The 24,463-nt window shown below is 37.5% G+C and overlaps 1 protein-coding gene across 6 annotated transcripts in view; it reads right to left on the bottom strand.

The window, feature by feature from the left end:
* Window positions 1-24,463, bottom strand: part of NTRK2 (neurotrophic receptor tyrosine kinase 2) — a 290,024-nt gene that overhangs the window by 259,735 nt on the left and 5,826 nt on the right. For all 6 annotated transcript variants that reach the window (XM_075598957.1, XM_075598964.1, XM_075598969.1 and 3 more), the window contains exons 3-6: window positions 15,809-15,883; window positions 12,609-12,680; window positions 9,345-9,413; window positions 4,916-5,073 (exon numbers count right to left, since the gene is read on the bottom strand). In XM_075598957.1, the coding sequence (XP_075455072.1) occupies window positions 4,916-5,073; window positions 9,345-9,413; window positions 12,609-12,680; window positions 15,809-15,883 (374 nt within the window). The remainder of the gene's footprint in view (window positions 1-4,915; window positions 5,074-9,344; window positions 9,414-12,608; window positions 12,681-15,808; window positions 15,884-24,463) is intronic.

Here is a 24,463-nt window from a genome sequence, read left to right as displayed (position 1 = left end):
AGGTTGACCATAGAGTGATATAGTGACTTATCATGCCCATATTATATGGGTATGATATACTGTGCCAATCAATGGGTATAGTGGGTGGTTAGGCCTCCCGGGTGGGTAGCGGGAGATGGGGGTTAACCCCTTAATTATTATAGCGGTTATTAACCCCTAAGGTGATTAAGGGGTTAGGGGCCAGTAGATTGTATTTTTTCTTGTATTCTTGCTGGCATCGGAGGACGTGGACCTGCAGCATGCGGATGAGGATGTCCTTCATGATGGCAGGGGTAAGTTGAATGTTTTATTTACTTTATTAATGCTGGCTAATGTTTGATATTATAATGGGCCAATGCTCTATTATCTATATCTGGATAATAGTAATTTTGCCCATTACGGTATTGTATGTGTTGGGGGGGAGGGGGCTTGTTAGGGGGTAGAGGAGGTGGGTAATAGGGTTGTTGTGTGTATTTTTATTTATTGTGGGTAAAGGGATTGGGTGAAGGAGGTAGAAGCCCCAAGGATGGATGTTTAGACCTACCGGGTAGTAGCGGGAAGGCTTAACTCCTTCATTACCGTAGCTGTATTAACCGCTAAGGTAATAAAGGGGTTAAATCCACCCACAACCCCCACTCAAGGCCTAAACACCCACCCAGGGCCAAATACCACCTTCACCCAACCCTGCTACCCACAATAAACTGCACTGGTGGTTAACCCCTTCATTGCCTTAGTGGCTAGCCGCTAAGGTAATGAAGCTGTTTTACTAAAAAAAAATATACTAGTGTAGATGAGCAGGGTGGTCTCCGGAGCAGAATCGCGTTGATTTCAGGACCGGAGACCCCTGCTTCACGAGATACCGACCCTGTAATGTGGTGCATTGGTATCTCCAATGCATTTTAATGTCTCGCGTCACGTGACCGTGAAAATAAAATGCACACGAGATACCAGAACCCAATAACGGGGCCTGTATCTCGTGAAGCAGGGGGTCCCCGAACCTCAAATCAACACAGTTCTGCTCTGGAGACCCCCTGCTCATCTACACTTGTATTAAAATTAATATTAAAACACATTGATCTGTGGCGAGATTTGTGCAGGGAGAGGCGTCCTCTCTGTGCAGCTCTCTCTGCAGCTAAAACAAATCGCCGGATTTGGCCTTTTGAGAGAGCGATCTTCACGCCGCCGGGTACTCGCCCGTTTTGGGAATTTTCCTATCACAGGTAATCGAGGCTTTCTGAATACCATGATAGCAACGCTCAAAAAACAGGCGTCGAAAACGGCCTGGTGATGAAAACGGGCCGACCATTTATTTTTAATGAAGGCTTATATAATAGACCCCTTAATGTTTTGATGGCACGGTTCTTGATGTATGGGATTTAAATTGCCATGCATGCTCTTGTACTGTATTTCAATGCAATATTTTGTCTACTGTGTATTAAAGGCTGTTAAATGACACAAGACACAGCAAATATCTCAGATCAAGCTGCTATTTGTGTGAAATAGAACTAATTGCAGTATAATATTGTTATTTGCATGCCGTTTACATTTCCACTTGAGTGTCTTCTGTTCTATAAGAACCTATTCATTTACATTTCGTTTTATATCCCCTCAAAAGTTAAAGATAAAGTTGTTTTATGCATATGCTTTGTGGACCTAATCGTTTTTGGAACAAAGATCTAATTCATTCTTTTTTTTTTTTTTTAAATGTTATATAATGAACACTTGTATAACGTTATATTTGTATTTTATTTAATGCTTCATTGATTGTTTTTCTTACTTGAGAAAGAATCCTGCATTGTTGCATTTGCCAACTAATAGTTATTACACAGTAATGCTTATGAGATACAACGAGATAAATGTTTTAGTCATTTGGTTAGGGATAACATTTCCTCTCAGCATGGGATATGCATAAATTAAATTCCTCATTACTCCCTGTGAAGGTTCTTTCACATGCTGTCTTCTTTTATTTGTTCACCTGCAAGATAAAAATCTATCACCACGTCCTTTTCCGGTGACTGGACCACAGCCAGACATTCTACTACAATTTGGGATGTTAGCTCTTGGCTGAGGGAATCATTCTACAAGTGCCTCAGATTAAGTCAGCCATTATAACACATCCACACACACACTTCTCAGTCTGAACTGGAAAAAAAAGAGAGCAATGAGCTTTTTAAGTAAGGCCAATGATGCAATGCACGGAGGTAATGTTTCTCTTTAACCGTAATAATAATAGTTCTTGTATAATGCTGCTAGCATATTACAAAGACATTTTGCAGACACAGTCTCCTGCCCCATAGAGCTCCCAATCTATGTTTTTTTTGTGCTTGAGGAACAGGGAGATAAAGTGACTTGCCCAAGGAGCCAACACCAAGAATTGAACCAGACTCCACTGCAAACTCATTACCAGTCAGTGTCGTTACCCACTGAGCCGCTCCTTCTTCATGTAAAGTAGAATATACTACCCTTCACCCAGACTTGTGGTGATGTCATCTTTTATAGAGCAAATTCAGATATTACTTGTGAACCCATTCACATGTCTCAGAAAGGTCTGCATATTTTATAGACAAACACAGGCTGTTTCAGCCTGCAGATGACTTATGTCAAATGCTATCATATCCTATAAGTGCCAAGATTTCATGTCAGAGGAGGAATCCATACATCCTACTACTGAAATACTTAAATCTCTAAAAAATGCTCATTTCCTTTTCTTGACTGTAACACAGTGATAAACGATGTCAAACAATGTTTCTAATTTCGTATGTCCCTTACTTTTCCCCAAAGTCATTCTTCCCTTGCTCTCCACCTTATTTAAAGGGTTTGTGGCCCGTTGATCAGAGTTATTGAAAAATAGCAACCTTCAATGTGGCATGTTTGGTTGCTAGTGGGAGTGAGACATAGTGGGAGTGAGACAGAGTAAGCTCCCATTCATCATTCAGTTTGCACCTAATAACTACTGCATCCAGTTAAATGTCTGAAACAGTGTATCTATCATTAAGATATCCTAATTTATGTTCGTTTTATCATTTAGATTTGTTCTAAATTTTACAATTGCTGACAAATAAATATGGTGTGTTATAAAGGTTATGCTCTGAATACTTTATATTTTTTCTCGTCAATAAAACATCATTATAATCACAAATCATAAGTGGTGTATTTCTTTTATTTCCAAGTATAAATTAGCCATTATATTTGTTTGGAGATAGCCATCTCTATATTCATTAAGTCTCACATTCTGCATAATTAACAGACTTAATTCCAGTTAACTTTCATGTGCTTCATATGTAGATTTCCCCAACCAAATCAGTGATATTTCATTTGTTTATGCAATACTGTACATAACCCTCTTTGGTTTTGACTTGACTGTTTGGGTACTATTTTTTGAGTTCTTACATTTTCTGGTTCAGTCATCTTTAACTCAATGTCAATTTTAAGTTGATATTTGTATTTGTTGTTTGACACAAGCACACTACAAAGCTTCCTCTCTCTTCCTCTCTTTTCTGGGACCATATATTTTTTATGAATAGCACTGTGGATAGTACTGGACACATGATATAAAGCTTAGCCCTCTGCAGACGCACTCACCAGAACTCCCTCCCACTGTCTCTGTACGTTCTCCCTACCTAACAATTAGACTGTAAGCTCCTCGGAGCAGGGACTCCTCTTCCTTAATGTTACTTTTATGTCTTTAGCACTTATTCCCATGAACTGTTATTTATATTGTCTGCTATTTATTTGATTACCACGTTTATTACTACTGTGAAGCGCTATGTACATTAATGGCACTATATAAATAAAGACATACAATACAATTTCAGTTCCATGAAGAAGGATGATCCTGTAAAATTATCCAGCTATCAACAACAGAATTGCCGCATCAACTACATCAGTCCAATATTACTTAAATGACTTGCTTAAATTGCTAACACTTAATATGTTTGCTAAACTCATTGGGTCCTTCCTGCTGCTGTAAAAAGACATCTGCTGCTAAAGTGCCACATGCATGACTGTAAATGTCATCTCTCTCCCACAATCATTTTGCCAACCCTACATTTCCCAAGTTGATATTAATCTCTCAATACGGCCAACAGACAATATATATATTTAATTGTTAATATCCAGATAAAAACCTCCTTGCATTTCTTACAGTATTATGAAATGTTCTACAGTAGCCACATGCACAGTATGTCTGGAGAATTATACATATTTTTTATTGGCCAAACACCAGAGACAAGAGTTCCCAAACTTGGTGCGAGTACCATTGATGGCCCTTAAGGTTCTCAAAAGGAGTTATTTACAGTACTATGGCTTTTAAGCGTCTGAATGGTAAGAATAGAAGCAAAGAGAAATCAAGAAGAATATTACAACTTGGCTGGGGATCAAATACAAGTTTAAGTCCCAATCATGGAAGTAAGGCTGTGCTTATAGTGCCTGGCGATGGCGATGCGACGGCGCTCCAAAACAAATCCATTGACCTGTCGCAAGCGCTTATAGTAAGCGCGACGGCGACGGAATGACGTCGTGCCCAAAAATTTTGAAGCCGGGTAAATTTGATTTTTTTTTAGAAAGTCGCCACATGTGACTGTCTATAAACCAATCAGAGAGCGCTGCCCGCCCGCCCCCTTCGTGACGTCACTGGCCTTGTCGCCAGCGATGTCTCTTAAAACTGGAGTTTAGCTTTCGCTAGTGGCGACTGGTGACGTCATCGGCCGCGTTGCCCTCGCCGGCACTATAAGCGCGGCCTAAGGTGTACAATCAGAAGAACACAGACTTCTGACAACAATTTAATGTTAAATGCAATATGTTTGTGAAGTAAATCCTACCAATGCACTAACTGTACATTTTGAGAGACCTACAAGGAGACAGATTCAGGACAGATAATACTTTAAATATTATGTTGGATTATTACATACCAAAATACATAATCAAAATGTCTTACCACAGTTTGGGATTTGCATGCTGGATAGAGCAATCTTCTTAACTTTGTCGTTGAGGCAGTACATATCTTGGTTCTCCATGTTCAGCGAATTAGTCTCCTGAAATATCTTAATCCACATGATATCACATGAACACTGGAAAGGATTGCCACCAAGAATCCTATAAAAAGAATAACATCCTATTACTTCTGTATTCCATCAAACACAGTGTGAGATGAGACTGATAGGGGAAGTCATCATTCTTTTACTCCGATTTTACATTCTCAGTCCAATATAATGTATAACTTGCCTCTCCTTTGACACTTGTAACCCACAAAGAGAGGTAAATGCAAATCTCTAATGCACCTTTGTCTTTACAGCGTGAACAAATGAAGAGTATTTAACTACAATTATACAATGTACACCAATTTGTCAAAATTGTTGTAATTCCCAACATAAATTACATGCAGGTCAGAAAATTCTTATACTTTTATGTTTTCTTAAAGGTATCTACAGTACCATAGTTTTGGCTTAGTGAATATATCACTGCCATTGGCCCAAAATGGTCTTACATGGGACTGCATCTTACTGATTAATTCTGTGCTCAGTTTACACATGTATGTGTATGATTACAAGAAAGTTCTTATGTCAAAGATAACAGATTTTGTTTTAGACTTCCCGTATTAGACAATTGTGATGTCCATTGCTTCCTGTGCGTTCATCAATTTACTATCTGACTGTAAGTTAAAGAATGTTGTATTTCATCAAAAGTCATTATTATAATCATTCGTTTTTAAATTAATTTACACTATGGTACAAATCCTTGGAAATGTAGCAATGTACATTACATAAGAGCTGCAAGGCTTATGAGAAAGTGAAAAGCTCCATATGGGCCCTATCTAAGGAACAAGACACAGGCAGGTCCAACAGCGCAGAAGGAGATAATAGATAAGAAAATAGGGCAAAGTCAAAATTCAACAAAATCTTGTGAGCTACAGTATATTTTAAGCTTATAGAAATGTGGTTTTTATTATGCTAATGGATTTAATTTGTGCACCAATAACATAATGGCATTTGCCAGCGGTACAAAGATACTGTTGTCTGTACTTTGTGCCCAAACAGAATTTTATTAAACGAATCACAATAAAATATGACAATGGCATATTATTGTCATAAAAAAAAATCATAAAACACTGATATGCCAGTCTGTGCACTTCTGAGCAGATGATCTGCAGTTAGTGATTTTAACATTAGAGTGTTTCTTCTTAGTAAAACATCCCTTAACATATTTCTATCATTTCAAGATTAAAAATTAGTCAGTTTAGTTCCAGTAAAAATGTGCATCTTATTATTTCCTCCCTGAGAAGTCTGTTTATTTTGCACAATTTCTCCCCAGACATTTCTTATTTAACTCAAAAGGTCAAACTTAACTGTTGAGTCAAAAAATATCCTGTGTGCACACCTGAAAAAATAAAAACAAATGTTCCCTCAGAAGAAGATATCATCAATAATTTAATCTCACCTTCTTTGTTCTAATAAATGACAAATTAACTTAATTGAAAACACTGTAAAATTTGAACATTGTCTGAACTGCATACTGAAGCCTTGGAAACACAGATACGTGACAGTACTTTAACTACTGTAATTATGAAGCCACACTAATGTATATGCTTCACCAGTTAACATTACATGTCTTGGATTAAAGCGTCCAGATAACCAATGGCTAAACCATACATTATTTGCTTTTGAAGTTTGAAGCTATGGGGATCTCACTACAGTACTAACATTTCTTTTAATCTTTTCTCCAGCTCTCCAGTTGAAAGATTAGTATTTGGTATTCTGTACTATGTTAGATACATGTGCTAAAAACAGACCCTTCAAGCAGTTTATCATGTTATTATGATCATTTTGTGTTTAGTTGGAACTCATATCAGCATTCCTTTACATAAAATAAGCCAGTCTTACAAGGGACAATGATGAAATACCAAAACAACACTGACGGGCCCTTCAAAATCTCAGAGACTTTCTGGCAATTGTAAGTAAAGGGGAGTGGAAGTGAACATGATCATTGATTAACTGAAATGCAGTCACTTATCTACACCTAAAATATACACTAAATACAGTATATCTGTATAGTTAAAGTGCCCAGCGTGTGTCATGATGAATAATGACCTTTTGTAGTAGGGGTATTTTGTATGCCTTTATGTTTGAGTCTACATGAAGCTTCTCCTGCTATAGATTTCATGATTATAGCATATAAGTGCTACATTAATGAGAAGAAGCTTTTCTACCAGGGTGATACGGAATGCAGGTTTTTCAGATGTAGCAGGTATCAGGGCGGGAAACAGGAGGAAAAGCCAAGACAGCTGTCTCGGGTGGGCCCAACCGACTTCTGGTTCGCTGGTCAGGTGTCGTACCCAACAACCTGGCTGTCCCAAACCCTCCCCACACTCCACAACTTTGTCTGGCAAACCAATCCCCCAGGTCAAGCCATCAGTCTTGGGGTCCTGCTGGCATCTCAATACACTGTGGGCATGTATACTTTTGTTGATCATGGTCCAGATGTGCCCACTAGGTCATGTATCCACACACAAACACAGGCTCCCAAATCAACTACAAAATTCTGATGACTTTGCATAGGGGCGGGAATCTAATTAGAAGCAAGACACACATTTTGACTTTTTGCACCCTACAGTTTAACTTAAAATGTAACCATTTAGCACAATCTGCTGTTCACTCAGGTTTAACAATCAAGCCTTCCCACAAATATCTTTCTAGATTTCTTAGTGTGTCAAGCAGGTTTTGGTTTAAAACAAGATTATAAGGGTACAGTATACTTTTAGTGGTGATTCCTAAAAGGCAATATACCAAATTATTATGAATTATGTTCAAATGGACATGGATCTCTTTCCACTGTGGCAACGACAAATGTAAAGATCTGCAATTTATACGTTGACACATCAGCACAAAATGGCTTGGCTTTTTTTCTCTCTTACAATTTTAGAAATAAAGTTTGCCAAGCATTAAAAGTAATTGAGCAAGGAAGTAAGAGAAGAGTAAAATAATCCTTTCATTTACATTTAATGAACATTTAAATAAAAGTGGCATTGAGTTCTAGTCCTGTTGGGTCTGACACTATTCCAGTCAACCTAATGACTGGAATAGTGTCAGACCCAACAGGACAAGAACCCACCGCCACTTTTATTTAAATGTTCATTAAATGTAAATGAAAGTATTATTTTACTCTTCTCTTACTTCCATTACACAACTGTCACTTGTACCAAAAAAATGAAGTTCGGTGGATTGTTAAAGAATTGAAGTTACCTACATTTTGATAACTTACTAGATAACTGATAATGCAGATTCATTACACAATCAGACATAAAATAGGTGATGGTGAGTAAAAAAGTTACAATAACCCTTCACCGTATAGTTTGCAGCAAATAAACATACCACGTGTGAGCAAATAAACATACCACGTGTGCAGCAAATAAACATACCACGTGTGAGCAAACAAACATACCACATGTGAGCAAATAAACATACCACGTGTGAGCAAACAAACATACCACGTGTGAGCAAATAAACATACCACGTGTGAGCAAACAAACATACCACGTGTGAGCAAATAAACATACCACGTGTGAGCAAATAAACATTCCACGTGTGAGCAAACAAACATACCACGTGTGAGCAAATAAACATTCCACGTGTGAGCAAACAAACATACCACGTGTGAGCAAATAAAAATACCACGTGAGCAAATAAACATACCACGTGTGAGCAAATAAACATACCAAGTGTGAGCAAATAAACATTACACGTGTGAGCAAATAAATATTACACGTGTGAGCAAACATTGCTATGCAGTTTTAAATGGAAGAGTTTTAATTATTTATTAATTGAAATGACTTTTGTCGCAGCTGCCTTGGTTTATATAAAACTAGGAGCAGCTTTGAATACGCTTTCTTCCGCAATCAACGTTTCCAAATGCCAAACAAATGCTTCAGCATTCAAAACATAAACCACGAGTACACCAACACATATCAAACTTGCCATTGAAAGTTACAGAAAGCTAAGAAGAAATACTTCACGCAAAGAAGACAGGTGAGCTTTGTCATACACCATTACATTCCATAATCAGTGGAATATAACTAATGTTGCACCTTACGTTTACAATATAAATGACACCACAACCCACCCAGAAGATGAAGAAAACAAGTGGGTAACAAACAGATTGCCGAATCCTATACAGGTGGCTGTGCATACAGGGTTTTCCCCACACTAGATCTAGCTGAAGGCTTACTGACATGGTTTGAAAAGAAAAATCTATATCTGAAGTCAATTAAAATGATAGCATTAAAAAAAAAATCTGCACATTTAAAAGATACCATTTAATGGTCACAGATTACTAAGCACATTTGAAAGAATTGTATAATGATTATGACTTACAGTTCAGACACAGAAAGATGGCGGAAAGGCTTCTTGGTTAGAGTTGCCAGCTTATTTCTGGAAAGGTTTCTACAAAGAAATATAGTGTTGTGGTTATTGAACGTTCAAGGGTTTGGCAGCTGTAGGCTGACAAGTATAATCACAATGTCTTGGGCACTGGTGTAATTTGTGTTATATAAGCGATCTCAGCATGCTGTTATGACTGAGAAAACCTATATTTTACTGATTAATAAATCCACATATTCAAGAAGAATATTCTGTAGGAAAGGGAACAAAATCTGGACAGACTCTGACAACAACTACTGTACTATGAGTAACATTCAATATACTCTACAATTTTAACATTGTCCACAAATGGTATGCAACCACAAATTGCCAATCAATGCATTTTAATCGAACAAGGTTAATACCTTATTATGCAATGAACTTTATTGACTTTTCAAAATCTACTATCAACCAGTAGTAGATACTGTATTACATGCTGTAGTAACTGCCTATTGTCCAGCATATGCCTTGCGTGTTCTGCACGGTAACCTCTAACATTTTGTCGCGAGGTTCCACTAATGGCCCGTCAGATTAACACAGCAGGGGTCCCTGCTGCGTGAATCCTACCGGGTTTCACCTTTCTGTAAGAGACGCACAGTAAGAGAGCCATAATGGAGCCTTTAACTCAGGAAGCAGGGGTTTCCCGGATCTGAAATTAAAGAGATTCAACTCCGGAGACCCCTGCTACAATACTGTATTAATAAAATGAAAGCCCCGTGATCACCTGTTAGAGGCGCACTGGTAGAGTGACTGATTCAGTCTATCTCTGACTGCGCGTCTCTTACAGACAGGTGAAGCCCGGTAGGATTCACACAGCGCGAGTCCCATTCAGACGCAGGGACCCTTGCTGTGTTAATCCGATGGGCCATTAAATCTGCTCCTTACCATCTCGCAGGATATTTGGAGAATTGGCGGAGGTTTTGTCCTGAGCTTGTACTGTGCCAACATGAATATTGTATGGCAAGTGCAATATATATATATATATATATATATATATATATATATATATATATATTGCACTTGCCATACAATATTCATTAATATATATATATATATATATATATATATATATATATATCCTAATATAATGTATAATGAGATAAGTATGTTTAAGAGAAAAGCACATAGGCCCATATAAAGTAAGCAGTGTTATTCCATAAGCCTCCTTAAAAAAATGTATCTTCTGGCGCCGGAAGGTGTGTTATGTAGAGCACCCCTTAGTAAATATGGACCATAAGGACAGAAAATAAATTTCATTCCTCACGAACTACAAGCATTTGCAGACCATCAAGTTTAATATTACATTCCTTTTTACCATCATCCAAACTCTTTACCTTTTATTGTTGAGATATTCCTCTCTGCTTTGGCAACCCTTACTTAAATATATATATAGAACAATGACAAAAGATTGTACCATGAAAGGAATAGCTTTAGGATCCAGGCCTCTCAAGTGGAAGATCATAGTTCAAAACCCAGTGCCAGCTCTATAAGACATGCCAGCCACTGAAACGTAGATTTTTCTGTGGTACATGGTTTCATTGTGAGTGTACATTATCTCACAGGGTACTATAGTCATATTATAAAATGTAATAATTTATTTGACTGCTGTATGGGTATGGGAATTTTTCTTAAATGTCTTTTTTCTTATGCTTCCTGAGCAGGAGCACATAACCTGTCAATAAATGCTGCCAAGTACAATATAAATGTGGCATGTTTGTGCAGCTGTAACTCTATGCACAAGGGCATCACAGCGTTCTAATTAGATGTCATTTTGGGAAACTTGACAAGGTTTAACAGCAGAAGATATCAAACACCTTTCATAATTGTATGACAATCATTAAGATTAAATCTAGCACTCAGTTCTACAAAGACAGAAAAAAAGTGTAGAGTTCATCTTCACTAGAGTTTCCGTGTAATTTAGGATTTGAGGTTATGTATTAAATTATTATTTTAATTGCAATATTGCAATATTTTTGAAGTCCTTCAATAGCTTTTCTTTAATGAAAAAAAATAATAAGTAATGTATAGGATTCAGGGCAAAAAAATCTGCATTATAGCATATGTAGCACATGTCCAACCCTCTGGGAGATCATGGCCAGTGTTCGACAAACCTATACATTTGCTCGCCCCGGGCGAGTGGATTTAACCCCCGGGCGAGTAAATATTGGCCCAAGCAGCACACGTTTGGTAATAGGTGGCGAGTAGATTTTTTTGTGTGGCGAGTAGATTTTTTGGTGATTTGTCAACCACTGATCATGGCTATGCTATTGCTAGTTGTAGTGCTGATTACCTGTGAGGTACAGGAGAGATGATATGCACACAATGGTGTGGGGTTACAGGGCAGACTTTTGGGGATTCCTCTGGTTCTTTCCTTCTTGGTAACAGCGAATCCAAACATACAGCAGGGGACTTCAGCAAGGCAGAAGGCGGTCCCCGCTATGACAGTCCTTACCCTCAATACCTCTCTCCACACAGACTGCACTGGAGCCAAAAGTATAAATGAGGATGATTTTTATTACAGCAGCCACTGCTGGTGTCGTTGCAGCGTATGCTCCAGTTCATAAGGCAGGTCACTGGCTTCTGGATGGTACTGGCCTGCGGGTAATGGTGAGACCTCGGTGGATTAGATAATGCACTCAGCCCATGAGGGGCTCAGCACATATCTCACTTCCAGCCGGGAGTAGACAAGAAAAGCTCCTACCCCACGAAGGGATTGTCTGGAACCCAACTCACTACTGAAGGATTCACCCCTAAGGGGCAAAACTTCATTCTATAATGTAGGCACTTCCTTCCTGAAGCTCAAAGAGGGAGGGCCCAGTATCTGTACCACTATTGGCTATCACAAATCCCTGTGTCATATCCACTCCTGTCACTCAGGAAGTCAGCATGAGCAGAGGGAAAACCCCATAGGATAGCCTGTCACTGTCTATTTCTTACTAGAACTTACATGACAGGGAAGGTAGAGAGATAGCTGGACCAGCCATCGCAATACATATATCTGCATGAGAAAGTGATCATCTGGTTTAGTTGTGTAGCAGAGATGTTTATTAAGTGATAGAATTCTGTTATCGATTCCAATATGCAATTTATGGATAATATTTCTTTGAGGTTTTTGACTCAAACTACACAGTATGAAGTATATTGCCACAATCACATGCTAATATTGATGGTCGGTATCAGAAATGATCAAAATATTAAATTAACATGATCACTACTCACATGTAAGTAAGTTTGAGGTTCTTCCGGAATGCCTGGCGAGACACAACCCGTAGCCCAGATTCAACCACAGTTCTAAGAAGGAAACATTCTGTGGTTACTAATGTTTGCAAACAACACATTATACGGTAAAACTTCCACAGATTAGGTCTACAGATAGAAATGTATCAACACATGTTGTTTGTGATACATTGAGCAGCTCTCAAAAGATAACCTTCTCCCTTCATCGGGTCAGGAATATTAAACAAAAATGCATTCTCTGATGATGTTAAATGTTAAAACGGTATCACACACAGAGGGGTTGCAACATTTCCTTCTCTATGTGTAACTGAACTAATATGGTTACAAATATTATCTGGCCCATAATAGATTGAGTCAAAAATGGATTTACAGTTTATAAAATATACTTGAACAGAAGGTTATAAAATGCCCTATTCCATTATACTGACATCTCTCTAATAGCACCATAACATAACATTGTTTTTCAGCTGTGATTTCCATCTCAGGCTTGATGGACCAAGTCATCCATTGGTCTATTGGGAATGTCTGGTTGGTCGAAGCAGGTTAAAAAAATTGTCGTGCTGTGCCAGATTTGAAAAAAAATCTACACTTATTAAACATTGGGACAAAAGTTACAGTATTTGCAATGTATTTTAGAACGTTTTAAGCTATACCTGTGCTGTAACATAGGAATGGAAAAAGGCTTTCTAAAATAAGTCAGTTTATCTTTTTCATAAATTAAGACTGTAATTTAAAAAGAAGTGTACTTTGGGTGGGATAGAGGTACACCCGACCACCATCACACTTTAATCACTGTCCATATTCCTATTGTATCACCTTTGTACTTAGTGCTTTTTTGAAAATACTCTCCCCAGCTCATGCCAGCCTTTCAAAACACTGCAATCCATCTCCATAAATCCCAATTTTCAGGGCAGTTTGATATAGTCAAGTTTTTATTTGTACAACCTTCCATTTAAGGATTTGTAGAGCTGTTCCAATGTTTAGAAAAACAGGACTGAAAACCTGTGCTTATGATTAGAGCATTGAAACCAAGACTGGATCCAACAGTCGCAAAACGTGTAGTTCATTGACAGACCTCATCTTAATTTTTTGGGTTTCAATAGGTTTTCAGCTGTTTCATGTTTCTTCTTTTTGCCTCATCCACTCAACTCCATAAAGTACATTTGACTTTGCTCACTGAGACCTAGAGTGCAACCAGACTCCAGAAAAGTGTCTGAAATGTGATCATCAAAGAAGTGCTAATATGCATGATTTCAGGAGAACATCAACCTTGTAGACAAAGTAGCAGCATTCTTTATATGCTTTTGTTTAAAGCAGTCAGCATTGCTTTATGTTACATATAGAAGTGGTACATTGGGTTTGTAAATAAAAAACTAAAAAAACAGTGCTCACTACCATAAATCACTAATCACTAATCACGATTTAAATTTCAAGGTACAGGGTGAATCAGAGGTTCCTAAAAGCTCATCAGCAATCTTTGGGGTAGATCCTCAGAAGGTCACTAATTTCTATCTAATAACATGACATTCACTAAATAGGGAAGACACATTTTTCTCATTATTATTGACGGGATACTCAAAGCTAATGAGATTAAAAAATAACGTGTTAGTAATAGTAGCAGCGCTATTAATGAAGACTATCATGTCTCAGACAATCGTTTTCCAATACACTGCAAGTATGTATTGGTCAAATTTTAAGGTGCGTTATTAAGGCAATGCTATTAACGAAGAATTTCATGTGCATTACCAAACGCTAACGCAAATCTTGTTATTATTGAGAAATTGATCATTTTTACATTTATTCATGTCAACACTTAATTATATGGTACTAGCTGAAAGTACCCAGCGTTGCTCTGTAATTCTAAGAAACCAACCTCATCCCTCCCCACCACCCCCTATGCCCTTTTCTCACCCCCCTCACCTCTCTATTTCCTTACTTTAATACCTTATGATGTTCCCAATTCTTTCCACTTCTCTCTCCTTCTCCAGCATTCTTACTTTCTTATGTGCCAACTGACTTCCTCACTTTCTTTCTTTCTTCGTCTGCTTTCACTGTAAACTTTATAGCTATCCGATTCTCATTATGATGTTACCAGAAAGATGTCACCAGTATGATGTCATGTGCCAGATATATAGCCTACCACGTACAAGACCCAGTGGCTGACTTGCTTAGAGAAATTGTAATAACTCATAAAATTAAAAATAGAATGTATTAAATTATATCCAAACAGATACAAAAATGCTCCTTGATCTATTGTGGTTACAATATCTTAAGAGGTGTCAAAATGCATAGCGAACAGACAAACATCTTTCCAAAATATATAGTAGATGTGGTCCCACATGGAAGCCAACGTTCCAAGCAGTTCCCCCTTTGTAGTGTTCGAGAGGTTCCAAACCATTACAGTTCGCCTAATTTTGATACCTAAAGTAATCTGTCCACGTTTGATTGTTCTAGGTCTTATAGTTTGGGTGTGCATAATGAGACACACAGACAAACATTATGAAAAATATAGAAGATATAATGCAATAATGACTGTATATAGTATGTGTGTACAATAATGTATATCCATACATACCTCAACAATATTAATTAATATATAAGTTGATTAATGTACAATTAAAATAAATGAAGGAAGGTCATCCTTCATTTATTTTAATTGTACCTTAATAAAAATTAAATATACATGTATATTGTTGATGTAGGTATGGATATACATTATTGTACACCCATGCTTTATACAGTCATTTTTACATTATATACCATATTACTGTAGTTCACACAAACATATCACTGTAATCGCTAAAAAAATATATATATAGTTTATGATATATTTCAGACATTTATAGGCTCCATAATATATATCTTTGTATGACGACACATGTAACTTTTGTAATTAAAGGGTTAAGCCCATATAATCATTACATTGCTTTTAGGCTATTCCAATAAATAACTGAATGATTTTATTTAAGGAAAATGCCAGGACATCGTTGTGCTAAGCACTTTTGGGAATATATGTTGCGGATATGGCAACGCTAAATTGAGATAAAGGAACGTTAAAAAATGAGCGACCTTCTGAGGATCTACCCCTATGACTGAACTCAGTCACCATATATATTTAAGCCATATATTAGAGGTGATCTAATCCCATATTCATAGAATTATATAAAAACTTGTATACTTACAGGTTTCTCAGTCCAGTGTACATCTTAACATCATCATCATTGATACTGGCCAATTTGTGCTGGCTGCTAATGTAACTAAAAAAAATAAATAGAATTAGAACTATGAATGTAATCAGTATAATATCAGTTAACATATAATCACTTACCTTTTATTGATTATTGGGCTTGCTGAACTAACAGAACTTTGAGGCTGTGTATAGTACCAGCTTGAAGTTTTGCAATTAAAATGACTTTATAAGCACCATTTAAAATGTACATCCTTCAAAGTCAATGCATTAAAGTGTTTTTGCATCATACAGTATTTGTTTTGTTAGCTTAGTAAGTATTCCTGTAAGTGGTCATATGGATTAATAGTAGGCGGTTGGGTGGGTTTGTAGGTAATTTACACACAAATTGTAATAGTATTTGTCAGTTTTTGGATCTCTTACAGCAAGTCAGGTCTAAGATGGTGTAAATCTTATCTGCTAAGTAAACATGCATCAAATATTTGAAACTTTATAAATGTGTTTCACATTTCAAGCAGATAACTTCTGTGATAGTGATAATCTAAGTGTTTAAGGGTTTTACAGTAGCTCTTGTCATAGAGCGTGCTCTTCCCCATGTCCTCTATATGTTCTCCTATTCTGACTGCTACACCCAGAGCAAGAACGCTCAAATTCCATCTAACTAAGTGCAGCTAAACCATCTCCCTCTAGTTCCAACCTTACAAATGCAATGAAACGATGTTTGCAATCCTTGCAAGTCTACCAGAATGGATTCTCTAACCCTAATTAAAGAGGTCTTTAATGACAGATGTTTGCATGTAGGCAAGTAGCAGTAGCTGAGTTCCAATCCAACAATCCACTATTGTGTGGACTATTTTCTTGTGTGGCACTTAAATACTACAACAACTGCGAGCCTAATTTCGTTATTATGAATACATTCTCAGAAGTGTCAAATTTCTTTAAGGGCAAGTCATCTAATAACAAAGAAAGTCTATTTTTTTAATTAAAGGGGCAGTCCCACATAGCAGGCCATTAAAAAAAACGTATCAGTTTCATTGGCTTTTCTTAGATAGATAAAATTACCATTAAACAAAAATGCCTACTGAAAAGATGCATATACAGTATTAAGATACTTATATTTATACTAGAATATGCCTGCCTCTGCCCCCTCCTCCCTCTCTCTCCCTCTCCCTATCTCTCTCTCTCCTCTGCTTCCCTCTCACCCCCTCTTCATCTCCTTTCCTTCTCTTTCTCTCCTTATCTCTCTCCCTCCTCAACCCCCTGGCTCTTCTATCCCTGTCTCCTCTATCCCTCCCCTCCCCCCCCGCTCCTCTCTCTCGCTCCTCCTCTTCCCTCCTCCTCCCCCCCTCTTCTCTTTCACCACTCTTCTCTCTATATACCCCACTACTCTCTCTTCCCCTCTTCTCTCTTCATGTCATCTCTTTCATTTAATACCTTATGAAGTCCTCAGTTCTTTTCGCCTCTCCCTCTTTCTCCAGAATTCTTGCTTTCTCCTCATGCCAGAGCGAATAACTGTGAGGTATTCCATAATTGCGTGCCCCACAGACAGATATCCCTATAATGGTGTGCAACAGTCTAATATTGATAATAGTCAAAGATAATTAACTAAGCACCTACACTACACGGCAAGAGACATTAATAATAATATTAGTAAAGAACCTATTTATTAAATTATAATTGATAATAAAATCATCACAAATTCCTCATTCAAATGAGAACTTAATGAAGAAAACACACACAATATAGAACTCAGATAATCACTGGTTGTGTTAACATATAAGTGTGAATAGCTGATTCACCATAAATGGCATGTGCACAGAGAAATGTACCCATATCAGGTAAGTCATGTATACACACTAGTATATTGTGTATGAGGTATATTAACCTTACCAAATTCAACCGCTAAATAGCTAATGGTGATCTATATATATCTGTGAGTTTATTCTGCTAAGGCTCACCTTGGTCACACCCAGTATCAACATATAAACTGTTGTGATCCATAAAGGTTAAATGGCTATGACTTGCACTTGTCGTAACATGTAACTTTTGTAACTATTGCAAAGCAGAAAGCACATTGTTACATACTGAATCACAGAGAGAACGGAGCGGTCTATTAGCATCTAATGCAATGCCATAACAGAAGACTACAGACATTCTTAGTGGTTGTGTTAGGCTACGCTTTTAGTGACGGCGACGCGACGCTGACGTCAGGCTGCGGTCGCTAGAAAAATCCAATTGACTCAAATCAAAATCACTTCCAGTGATCGCAACCAAGCCGTCGCGCTGCCGCGCCATCGCGTCACGCTTACTATAAGCGCACGCGACGGCGGCAATGCATTTGTTTTGATGCAACGTCGCTGTCGCCGTTGCCGGCACTATAAGCGCACCCTTAGTCGCTAGTTTTGGAGCTCAGTATTTCTCGGCTACTACCGCCATTAATCTTAGTCAAACATTCAATGCGTACAGGTTTGCTGCATTCCAACCGCCTTTTCCCGCAATTATAGCGTTAATAGCTTATTGCTAAGCAGGAAGATTAGTGATAAATATATTCAGCACGATATGATTAGAGCAGTCAGTGTACATATACTGCATTATCCACACTAATTTAGAATAATCTGTGAATGTTTATAGAGCGCTGTTTACACGCTATCATTGACGTTTCTCCCCCCCTGAGGGTGTCTAAATCACCATCTACGGAGCTCCATTCTGCTCCGCCAACGCTACTAGAAATCTCAATAGATTCTAATGGTCAATAGCCAGCGAAGATCCCAACCATATAATATAATAAGATAAATTCTTATGGTTCACGAGAATCGTGACCAAATGGTAATGTAGTGGCTTATGTGAGCTAATCTTGGAGAAAACAGGTAAGCAGTTTAAACTGCACTGTTTACTATGTACACAATACCATAGACACTTTTTGAGCTGCTGTTCTGAAACGCTATTCATTGTCCTCCGTTTTGCTCCGCCATTACTGTATGTGTTCCCAATCGTTTCCTGTAGCTAACAGGGATTTATACATTATAATTGATACTAAGGGTTCACAAGAATCGTGACCACACGGTAATGAAGTGGCTTATGTAAGCAAATCTTTGAGAACAGGTAAGCAGTTTAAATTGCACTGTCAGCTGTGTACATGCTACTATAAATGGTTTTGAGCGGCTGTTATAAATCGCTGCTCAGTGAGCTCCGTTTTGCTCCGCCATTGCTGCTGATGTTCCTAAGATTCTTGTGGTTAACGAGGATCTATATCATATTACCAGTTCTAATTGTTCACGAGAATTGTGACCATATGATAGTAAAGTAACTCATGCGAGCAAGTCTTAAGAAAATACGGTCGAGCAGATTGAAAATGTAATAATTCGAAGGTGTTTTTTTCATCTCCAGCACAGTATTTGCCGGCTAACCCGATGTACGTTTCGTCACATAAGCAGACGACTTCTTCCGGGGTGGGCGTGACAGCGTCCAGATCAACCCCTTCATAGTATGCGGTTGTCAAGGCAACCGTGAGATGCTAAGTAAGGCAGGCAGTTACCTAGTGCTGTATTAAAAAAACTGGTATAAAAATAAGCGCTTTAACAAGTTGATGGATAGAAATTTTAATTCTTACGTTTATTAACACTGACACTAGTACTTATAGAACAGTAACTGTAATAACAAGTTGTATGTCAAATATTATAAACATACTAACTCAGAGAAATGGAGTGTATACAAAGCCCTCATTGATACCATATTGTACTGTACCTGGGTATGTAATGAATATATCCATTTTGCTTCTCTTTGGAGCAACTGTTTGTCCCAATTGCCCTACAAATGTTAGCAGGTATGTGATCTATACTAAATTGAAGGAATGTTAAGTCCCCCCATGTTTTTCCCGTATATGCCGAGGCATAGGGGTTGGTGTCTTGAAGGTTACGTATGGATCCAATGTGCTCTTGGACCCGACATCTAAATTCTCTCCTGGTTTTCACCATGTACTTTAATCCACATCTACAGGTTGCCAAATAAATTACCCCTGTAGTTTTGCAGTTGATAAATCTTTTTAAAGTGAAGGTTTTGGAATTATCCCAGTTCATGAATGTTTTGCTAGTGTTAATGTATTCACATGCCCTACAGTTGTGACACTTGTAGCATCATATAGTTTTTAACCATGTTTCTTTTACTGCAGGTGAAGTAACTATGTACTAGAAAATCCCAGAGGTTTCTAGATCTTCTTCACATAATTGATAGTTTCACTCTCATGACCACTTTGAGGTCTTCATCACTGGTGAGTATGTGCCAATATCTTCTCACAATGCTGTTGATGTCTTGCCATTGTCCATTCTAAGTTGTTACATATCTTATCTCCTTGCTTGCACCAATTGGAGGCTATAGTAGCTTAGGCTATATACCATTAGATAAATATCCCACTGTAGATTTTCTTAAAATACTCTTAGGGATTCTGGTTAAAGGCTTAGAGAAAAAAGTGATTACAAAACAAGAATAGGAATTCATGATGAATCGTAATCCTACAATTGCTACTTTTTATATTTTTATAGCATACCTAAATGGCACAAGAACGCAGCAAAACCACCGGGGAGACCTATAGTCTCAGGAATTAACTCTTTATTGGAAAATGTTTGCATCCATGTTGATAGGGTTCTGAGAAACTTTGTCACTGCCCTCCCCTCATATGTCAGGGACACTAAAGACGTCCTGAAACATCTAGAAGGCATCTACATCGAAGAGGAAACACTCTTAATGAGCTTTGATGTAGAATCACTGTATACCAGCATAAAGCATGATATAGGTATACTGGCAGTGAGACATTTTCTCTCCTCAAGAAGTCATCTTTTCAATGAACATAAGTTCATATGTGAACTCTTGGACTTTATTCTCCGTCACAATTATTTTTTATTTAATCAGAAATTCTTTCTATAAACTCAAGGAACTGCAATGGGTACCACACGTGCTCCCATCTAAGCTAATCTTTATCTTGGCTGGTGGGAGGAAGTGAGTGTATTCTCGGAGGCAATGTATCAATATACCAACCACATTGATGTATGGATAAGATACATTGATGATATTATGATCCTGTGGAGAGGAAGCAAAAAAGAACTGCTAACATTCTTAGAATTATTGAACTCCAACGACCACAATTTAAATCTCACGTCAGAGGTCAGTGACACCTGTATCACATTTCTTGACCTGAACATTCTTACAACATCTGAATGCCGTCTGGCTACCTCTACGTTTAAGAAACCAAAAGCTACCAATAGCTACCTAAGGGCTGATAGTCATCATCCCAAACCACTGATTCAAGGAACCACTGGACAATTTTTAAGAATTAGAAAGAACTGCTTGGATATCCACCTTTAAGGAGCAGGCAGCAGTCAAAACTAGAGGGGTAATTTATTTGGCAACCTGTAGATGTGGATAAAAGTACATGGGGAAAACCAGAAGAGAATTTAGACGATGGGTCCCATATGTAACCTTCAAGACACCCACCCCTACAGTATGTCTCGGCATATATGGGAAAAACATAGGGAGGACTTAACATTCCTTCCTTTTTTGCATTATCATGTGATTTGCGCTTTACGCACAGTGTAATTCTATGTTATTTACTTTTGCTCATTAATACACATCAGTATTTCAACTATCACTCACATTCTCATATTTATTTGGAGTGGGGGGAACACTTTGTGTGTTCCATTAGAGTTTATCTTATTATATTATATGGTTGGGATCTTCACTGGCTATTGGCCATTAGAATTTATTGAGATCTCTGGTAGCGTTGGTGGAGCAGAACGTAGTTCCGTAGATGGCGATTTAGACACCCGGAGGGGAGGGGGGGGGGGGGGTGGAGGGAACGTCAATGATAGCGTGTAAACAGCTCTCTATAAACTAACAGTTTATTCTAAATTAGTGTGGATAATGCAGTATATGTACACTTCTCTAATTATATTGTGCAGAATAAATGTATCACTAACCTTCCTGCTTAGCAATAAGCTATTAACGCTATAATAGCAGGAAAAGGTGGTTGGAATGCAGCAAAACTGTACGCATTAAATGTTTAACTAAGATTAATGGCGGTAGTAGCTGAGAAATACAGAGCTCCGAAACTAGTGACTAACACAACCACTAAGGATGTCTGTAGTCTTCTGTTATGACATTGCGTGTTAGCATGTATCTTCATTTAGGATACACACTTCATTAGATGCTAATAGACCGCTCCGTTCTCTCTGTGATTCAGTATATAACAATATGCTTTCTGCTTTGCAATAGTTACAAAAGTTACATGTGAGTGTCTTGCAGACTTGAATATTGCAAGTCTGTGTGTATCAAAATAACTTGATGCAAGAATAAACGTATAAATGAACCAATTTGAGTTACATATCATTAAGGTATATGACTATAGCTGGGCACGGATGAGAATCTGATTTTATAGGGGTTCCAAAGATTGCCTTAGATTTACTGTGACATTCGATAGATATGCAATAGAGTGTGTGGCCAGAAAACGAAATCCACATACTAATATATCGGGAAAAGTAATCCGGTTATTGCATTCACTATTTATGGCCCAAAGCAGTTGGTCGTAAGCAAGTTACGACAAGTGCAAGTCATAGCCATTTAACCTTTATGGATCACAACAGTTTATATGTTGATACTGGGTGTGACCAAGGTGAGCCTTAGCAGAATAAACTCACAGATATATATAGATCACCATTAGCTATTTAGCGGTTTAATATGGTAAGGTTAATATACCTTATACACAATATACACAATATACTAATGTGTACATGACATACCTGGTATGGGTACATTTCTCTGTGCACATGCCATTTATTCTGAATCAACTCTTCACACTTATATGTTAACACAACCAGTGATTATCTGAGTTCCACATGGTGTTTGTTTTCTTCATTAAGTTCTCATTTGCATGAGGAATTTTATGATGATTTTATTATCAATTATAATTTAATAAATAGGTTCTTTACTAATATTATTATTAATGTCTCTTGCTGTGTAGGTGCTTAGTTAATTATCTTTGACTATTATCAATATTAGACTGTCGTGCAACGTTATAGTGATATCTCTGTGGGGCACGCCTTTTGCAATACTATTATTATTCGCTATTATTAGCAATTATTCGCTCTCATATGTTTTTATTTCCCTGGTAGCACACAGCTGTTCATTAATAACTCTAGTTAGAGTGAGATTCATCTCTCTTTATTATACGTTTCTCCTCATGTCAACTGACTTACTCTCTTTCTTTCGTTGTCTGTTTTCTGTCGAAACTTTATAGCCGTCTGACTCTCCACATATGCCACCAGGCTATGTGCATTATGATGTTACCGATGAGTTCACGTCAGACACATACAAGACCCACTGTCTTGTATGTACTGTATATTAGACTTAACTAAAGACAACATCATAATTACTTTGCAAACAAAGAACAAAACAAAAACAACAATTTACCTGCATATTTGAGGAACAGTCTTTACACCAAAAGACATTATACAAAGATTGGAAAACCCTCTAAAGTATTTCTTTAACATAAACAATGTGTAAAGTAGCTAAGTTTAATAACTGAACATACCACTAACAGTAGTCTACTTTGGTTACTTGAGGAACTGCCCCTTTAACAACCCTACATGTTTAGAAACCCTGGCCCCACACAGTAAAAAAAAAAATATATATATTGTTTACATTTTGATGTGCTCTCCCTTGTACATGAGCAGTATATATTACTCACAATGAAAGACACATCTGAATAGCACATGGCAAAGGTCTCAAGGTTTTATTTAAAAATGTCATCATTAAAACATTGTTCTGTCATCTGTCCCTTTCCTACCATTTGCATACACCACAAATATTCCAGTAGTAATCCTTTCCATTGAAGCAATGCGTGTGTATACAGTAAATACTTATACCATAATTAAGTCAAAGTTTGATTTGTACATTTTCCCAATTAAAAACCATACAGTGCCCGATAGCTGCAGCAGTGGAGTTTAATAAAACTGTGTATAGAATTTGTATTCCGAGGGGCAGAATTTGGAAATATTTTATGTGCATCTTATATTTATAAAATAAAGAATGAAATGAGGTGAACATTGAATGGATTGCCTTTATTACAACCTAAGGCTCCTTCCAAAGTGGCACTAGTCCTTCAGCCCCATCCCTGTGCTAAGGTGCCATCAAATATATACAAATGGATGCCATGCGGATCCTTTTGGCAAGAAATAGATTACAAGCATAATCTAAAACCCTTTGAATCCTGGTGAGGACAACCATATGGGATGGGATATGCAGTAATGCGAAACTATAATGTATATAATCCAGTGATAGGTAACATAACACTGTAGTGTGTCAAAACCCCAAGCAAGAGGTGCTATGAAAATGTATAGAGCAAGACAAAATGAATAGGTATACACAAAAAATGCAACAAATAGAAACACTGAATTGACAAAAATAAAATAAATAACCACCTATAAAACAGCTATTTAGAATAGCTCTTACATGAAAAGTCGTGGCATAAATGGAATAAGGGTATCATCTCTGTTTTAAAAATAAACAAGGGGGTCACCATGTAAAAAAAAGGTTGAGAACTACAGTACTAATCTAATCCTTAATCACCACTATAATTCTTCAGGATACTGCAGTTAGCATT

Source organism: Ascaphus truei, chromosome 1, assembly GCF_040206685.1.
Source record: "Ascaphus truei isolate aAscTru1 chromosome 1, aAscTru1.hap1, whole genome shotgun sequence".
In the NCBI taxonomy this organism is placed as follows: domain Eukaryota; kingdom Metazoa; phylum Chordata; class Amphibia; order Anura; family Ascaphidae; genus Ascaphus; species Ascaphus truei.
Note: the sequence above shows the minus strand (reverse complement) of the source record. Positions and strands in the feature narration are given on the sequence as shown.